This window comes from Colobus angolensis, unplaced genomic scaffold (assembly GCF_000951035.1).
Source record: "Colobus angolensis palliatus isolate OR3802 unplaced genomic scaffold, Cang.pa_1.0 Scaffold199, whole genome shotgun sequence".
In the NCBI taxonomy this organism is placed as follows: domain Eukaryota; kingdom Metazoa; phylum Chordata; class Mammalia; order Primates; family Cercopithecidae; genus Colobus; species Colobus angolensis.
Genome location: NW_012115143.1, coordinates 2,332,974 through 2,339,641, shown reverse-complemented (window position 1 = coordinate 2,339,641; position 6,668 = coordinate 2,332,974). Strand labels below are relative to the sequence as shown.

Sequence of the window (6,668 nt, the reverse complement as noted above, 5' to 3'; positions counted from 1 at the left end):
GATGTTAGTCAGGGTGGTCTTGAACTCCTGACCTCAAGAAATCCACCGCCTTGGCCTCCCAAAGTGTTGGGACTACAGGCGTGAGCCACCATGTCCAGCCGCAGACCTTGGTTTCTAACACCGTTCTCCAATAAAAGGAACCAGGGCTCCTTGGAGAAATGGATGACTCTAGGACTGGAGTAGGAAATGTATAAGATAGACCTAGAGCATCTGAAAGTACCAAAAAGTAAGAAAAGGGTATGTCACAATGAAACTGAGTGTATGGTATGTGGAAGTTCTCTGTACTTTCTGCCACTATAAAAGTAAAAAGGGGATACAGGAGTTAATGAAGGAGCTCTCCAATGGCCAGATCTGGAACAATTTGAGCAACAAAAAATAAACTAATATTGGATTATAAGCCAAAGTATAAAATAAATATCCTTGAGTCCATACTGAGATAAATGAATTATTAAGTTAATAAATGAGGGAGAAGAGACAAATCTCCTGTGCAGAAGAATTCCATATAGTTTATGTTGATACTCTGCCCTTAAGGAGGAAAAACGTAACTATCCACTCATTAAGTGAGGGTGAACATACTTTCTTCCAAAGTGTACAGTATGGAAACAGATTTTTTTTTAAGAGTACCTTATAGTGGAGAAACTTGACAAGCACTATCTCATGCCAGGTGATCGAGGTTAACTTCAGCAGTGATAAATCATTTTGAAAAACATACCCATGATGTGATGTGTTGAGACTGGTACTTTACTTCTGTGGTCTTTGTCCCAAAACCCATAACCCCGGTCTAATCCTGAGAAAAGACTCAGACAATTCCCAATTGAGGGACATTCTATAAAACACCTAATCAGTAATCCTTAAAATTGTCAAGATCATCAAAAACAAGAAAAGGTCTAAAAAACAAGAAAAGACTGAAAAGAAGCTTAAGGAGACATAATGTCTAAATATAACGTAGTACCCTGGATAAGACCCTAGAATTAAAGAAGGACAGCAGGAGAAAACTGAAGAAATCTGAATAAAGTATGGACTTTCATAACAAGGTATCAATACTGGTTCATTAATTGTGACAAATGCATCATACTTAAGTAACATGTTAATAATAGGGAAGACTGGGTGTGGGGCATATAGAAACTCCCTGTACTATCTTTGCAATAATTTTCCAGACCTAAAACTGTTAAGTGGCCAGGTATGGTGACTCACACCTATAATCCCAGCACTTTAGAAAGCCAAGGCAGGAGGATTAGTTGAGGCCAGGAATTGGAGACCAGCCTGGGCAACATAATGAGACCCTCATGTCTACCAAAAAATAAAAAATTAGACCAGCATTGTGGAATGCACCCACAGTCCCAGCTACTTGGGAGGCTGAGGTGGGAGGATCGCTTGATCCCAGGAGTTTGAGGCTGTAGTAAGCTATGATCGCACCACTGCTCTCCAACCTGGGTGACAAAGCAAGACCCTGTCTCAAACAAACAAAGAACAACAAGACAACAAAAAATCCCTGAAAAACTGTTAAGTTTAAAAGACAGAGATCAAGACTACCCTTTCTACTAAGCAGCTCAAAGAGTCCTCATTAACTCCAAGAACAGACATTCACAAGCAGCCCAAGAAAGTTGTTATAAGCCAGCTCAAAATACAGAAGTGGCACACCAAGTGCCGTGGCACACACCTGGAATCCCAGCATTTGGTGAGCCCAAGGCAAGAAGATCACTTGGAGCAAGGAGTTTGAGACCAGCCTGGGCAACAGAGCGACACCCTATCTCTACAAAACTAAAAAAGAAAAAACTTTTAAAAATATACAGAACTCGGCCGGGCGCAGTGGCTCACGCCTGTAATCCCAGCACTCTGGGAGGCTGAGGCGGGTGGATCACGAGGTCAAGAGATTGAGACCATCCTGGCTAACACTGAAACCCCGTCTCTACTAAAAATACAAAAAATTAGCTGGGCGTGGTGGCAGGCGCCTGTAGTCCCAGCTACTTGGGAGGCTGAGGCAGGAGAATGGCATGAACCCGGGAGGCGGAGCTTGCAATGAGCTGAGACCGTGCCACCGTACTCCAGCCTAGTATGAATGAGAAATAATGTTGTTCCCAAAAAAAAAAAAAAAAAAAAAAAAAAAATACAGAACTGACATTCAATAAGAGATACAGTCTTGTGAGCCAACTGCATAAAATATTAGCCAAACACTTAAAAGTAGTTAAGATACCCAGGGCAGTATTTCCCAAACTAGTGTGCTTTGCTATATTATTCTGTACCATAATAGGTAAGCCATGAAAATAGTAACCTGTGATCAAATAAACTAAACAAGACTGAGTTAAACAAAATTGAATAGGCTTCTTTATTAATGGATTTCTCAGAGCTTTTATATTCTAGCAGACATTATGAATTCCAAGAGGAGGATACACTAACATTTCCCTCCAGAAGAGGTTTTCCTTTTTTTCTCCTCACTACCCTCAGAAATAATACAAGAAGAGTATTCTGTTTAACACTACTTTGGGGAATACTGCTCTCAGGGGAGAGCAAAGCTTCAAGAATAGAGTCTCTTACTAGGTGACTGGAAAGAAAAAATAAATCCAGCAAAGAATATAGTGAAGAAGACTGGAGAGTCCAATATTACAAAAGCAAGAAAGGAAATAGTTTCTCAATAGCTAGAGACAATCAACAGGACCAAACGACTGAGAGGTCAAATAGAGTAAGAATAAAAATGTTCTTTGGTTTTGATTAGGAATACTGCCATTTGTGACCTTCAAGAGAATAGTTGCAGAAAAGGGGAGGAAAGAAAGATGGCAGACTTTTTAAGATTAGGATGGGTATGAAAAAAGAGGTAGATGGAACATTTGCAGACCATCGATAATCTGACTTTAGCAATGAAAGTGAAAAAACAAATGTGTTGGTTGGAAGAAAGGAATAGATAGATTTTTTTTTCTTTACTTAGAACAGGGGACACCCACATCCTGTTGAAGGTAAAAAGTGAAACAAACTGAGACTGACAGTTCAGTAGAGCTGGGCAAGGTGGTGCACAACTGCAGCTCAGAGGCTGAAGCAGGAAGATCACTTGAGCTCAGGAGTTCAATGCTGCAGTGCATCATGCCTGTGAAGAGCTACTGCTCTCAAGCCTGGGCAACACTGTGAGACCCTGTCTCTTTTTTTTTTTCTTTTTTTTCTTTATTATACTTTAAGTTTTAGGGTACATGTGCACAACGTGCAGGTTTGTTACATATGTATACATGTGCCATGTTGGTGTGCTGCACCCATTAACTCATCTCTTAAAAAAAAAAAAAAAAAAGGCCGGGCATGGTGGCTCATGCCTGTAATCCCAGCACTTTGGGAGGCTGAGGTGGGTAGATCATTTGAGGTTGGGAGTTCAAGACCAGCCTGACCAACATGAAGAAACCCCTTCTCTACTAAAAATGCAAAATTAGCCAGACACGGTAGCACATGGCTATAATCCCAACTACTCGGGAGGCTGAGGCAGAAGAATCGCTTGAACCTGGGAGGCGGAGGTTGCTGAGATCACGCCATTGCACTCCTGCCTGGGCAACAAGAACAAAATTCTGTCTCAAAACAAACAAACAAAAAAGTCCAATGGCTGAAAGAATGGAATCAAGAGTATTAATTACTACAAGAGACTTTCCTTTGAGACCAGAGAGAAGAATGTGAATTGTAATGCTTAACCATTCTAAGTAGGAAGACCTTACTTTAATACTGCAAACTTTCATGGATTTCTACCTACTGTGCCCAAGAGTTTTTCAGTCTTTAGAGTTAAGCATGTGGCGCATATAAATTTATTGATTCCTTGACCCTATCAGAGCATGTCTATGTTATTATGGTGAAGAGGAGGGGGTTATAGGGAAGCACTTAGCTGAGGGCCTTATCTTCATGAAATAAGAAAGCAAGGTAGAGGCTGTCAACAGGAAAGTTAGAAGCTCACAGAGAGTTTATAATGACTTAACCGTAGGTGATTTTCATATGCAAAGTAAAACTTGTAATTATAATGGGCACTTACACACAAAAATGTGAAGATTACCAAAGAAGTGTATAGAAAGAAAGGCATCTACTATCCTGCCCAGAAATTTTCATAACTCTACTATACCTACAGAAGTTGCATAAGTCATAAATTATTAATATAGTTACCAGAGCTAATGAAAACAAGGATTATTTAGTAGCAAGTATGATTACAGTTCAATTTTAAACTTTTTATATTTAAAACTTTGTATAGTTTTCCATCTGCATAAAACACCAACCCTAATAGCTACTTAGCTATACAAAATTTCATTCTATTTTCTTTCAATGAAGACACTGACATGACATTCCATTGCTTAAAATTTATTTTTAGATTCTAATCTTTTGGCTAATTCCATTAACAATTCAAATTGAGTACATAATGATTGATCAACTATGTCCAAGACACAAGTGTGGCTCACATATAGCTCGAGGGCCCATCTATCATAACATTTTGATCACAAAAAGGCAGCCATAGCTGATTATTTATTCAATACATCACCCTATAGAGATTTTAAAAGTCACAGAGCTGAAAAACTATACGGTGACTACCATAGGGTAGAGGAGTCAGAGGCGGCTTCGTTCTTTAAATAACGAAATTAATATTGATCAGTGTGCACGGAATAAAAATGAGACAATAACCACACCAAACCTGGCAGTCGCCAGATTTGTGTGTCTTTGAAGCTAAGGGGGCCACATAGGCCAGATGATTACTATTGACAGCTCACCAGCTGAGCTCAGAGAATAGGCAGCATCTGTACACAGCCCACTCTTGAGAACCAGAATTTACAGTCATTTTTGTCTGGCAGGGACCAGAGAACATGGCACGGATAAACCGGGAAAAGTCTGACAGAAACAGGGTTGTTGGGGGTGAAAGGAGCCTTCAGGACTGCAAGACCGGAAGGGATAAGACAACCGCTAGAGGATTAACATCCCGCCCCAGACCCCGGAGAGAAAAGAAACTATGGGGGTTGAAGAGAAAGCGGTCGTCCTTACCTTGTCATCCTCGCATCTCTTCCCCAGGCCCTCTCTGGCCTGCAGCCGGCTGCTGAGGCGGCCGTAGTCGGCCTCCTTCTGGTCAATCTGTTTCTTGTGCGTGTCCACCAATAGCAAGAGGTCCGAATTGCGCTTTTCCAGCCGCCCGCGGGCCACTTCGGTGCGCTGGACCTGGCCCTGCAGCTCGGCCACCTCCTCTTGAAGCAGGACGTGGCGGGAGGAGATGCTCCAGTAGTTGAAGGCGAGGACGACGATCACCACCAGTAGCACCACCAGCACGAGAGAGGGCAGGCGGCCAGCCCGCCGGTTGGCCCCGAAACCCACCATGGGGCCAAATCGGGCTGTATCCTAGGGGCCTCGCCGCAGACACCTGCAGGCAGAAGCCCAGGCCTCCGCTGGAGTTACCCGGGGGACACGGCCCCAGGGCCGGCCGAGGGAGGAGGCGGGCTTATCCGTCGGCGGCAAGCCGGAGAAGGGGGCGGGGCCGCAAGCCGCAGGTCCCTCCCCGCCCCCTTCCTCAAATCGGGCCAAAACGCGTTCCGGAGGCTTTGAACCCGACCCTGCACCTGCCCAAGGGAACCGGGAGAACCCAGCCGCCCGCGCCCCGAACCCAACACCTCACGGTTGGGAGGCGGGGAAAAAACCGGAAGGGGGCGGATTTACTCTGGCCCCACCCACTGGCTGGGGCCGAGTCGTCTAGGGGACCATTTCCGAGTTTCCGCCGACACCCCCTCTTGTCGCGAGAACATTGCTTCCTCTCGTCTCCCTGCAGTCCTCTCTCGCGAGATTTTTCTCTGTCACGTGTGTTGTTGTGTTAATTTTGGCGGCCTCAGATGTCTCAGGTACCTGGGTCGGAGTCCTTTCTGTTCTTACCTACTGGATTCCCTTGATTCAAAGTCTAGGGAGTTCCTGCCCTACACTGGCCCTCGCGAAAATATTTGTCTTTGAGGACGTCTGGGGCTGCGACCGCGGAATAGAAAAAAATAGTAGGTGAGCTGCAGCCAAAAAGGGGCAACTAGAAAGGTTTTGTACTTGCTTCTGTAGAAGGGGAATTTCTCTTTTCTGCTAATGATGTGGAAAGAAAAAACAAAAAGACCGTAAAATAGCGATGCCCTAAACGTAATGGAGACAAGCGGGAGAAACCAAGCTTTAGGACTGAAAGGGGTGGTGCCAGTCTCGTTTCCAAGGTTACTGCTTTCGCGAACCGAATTTCAGAATGTGGCGAGCTCCAGTTTTTAAACGCACAGCTGCTTTTGCCTCAACTGGGCTTCAAAACAAAGTCCAGAAGCTGCCTTCGATGAATCGTAACTAATGCACTGTTACTGACAGCGAACACATTCTGGGTTAGAAATAATTAGCTCTAACAAATTGTTTTGCGCACCTAGTCTCATCTTCTCAACAACGCAGTTTTACAGTTGAAGAATCCAAGACACAAAGATGTTTGGGAACTTTCTCATATCTGGTTTTAAATAGCCTTGAATCCAGATCATTGGGCTCTAAACACCATTGCTCTCTGCATATAGCAGGCTGTTTATATGTTGTGTGAATTTCAGTAATGCAAAAAAAAAAGCCCCCGCCTCTTTTGTTTTTTCTGTATAATTCTTTTGTCCGTGCATAGAAAAATAAAAAGTTACTGGCTCTAACCTGTTTAAGGAGAGGATGAGGTTGCCTTATTTTCAGAC

General features: G+C 43.6%; 1 protein-coding gene across 2 annotated transcripts in view; it reads right to left on the bottom strand.

The window, feature by feature from the left end:
• Positions 1 to 5,719, bottom strand: part of CASC4 (cancer susceptibility candidate 4) — a 135,043-nt gene extending 129,324 nt beyond the window's left edge. Inside the window, exons 1-2 of one of the 2 annotated variants that reach the window (XM_011941174.1) lie at positions 5,532 to 5,612; positions 4,987 to 5,428 (exon numbers count right to left, since the gene is read on the bottom strand). In XM_011941174.1, the coding sequence (XP_011796564.1) occupies positions 4,987 to 5,313 (327 nt within the window). In that variant the 5' untranslated portion in view covers positions 5,314 to 5,428; positions 5,532 to 5,612. Of the gene's footprint in view, positions 1 to 4,986 lie in introns of both variants that reach the window. The other variant, XM_011941173.1, reaches the window with a different exon arrangement.
• Positions 5,720 to 6,668: the final 949 nt, after the last annotated feature.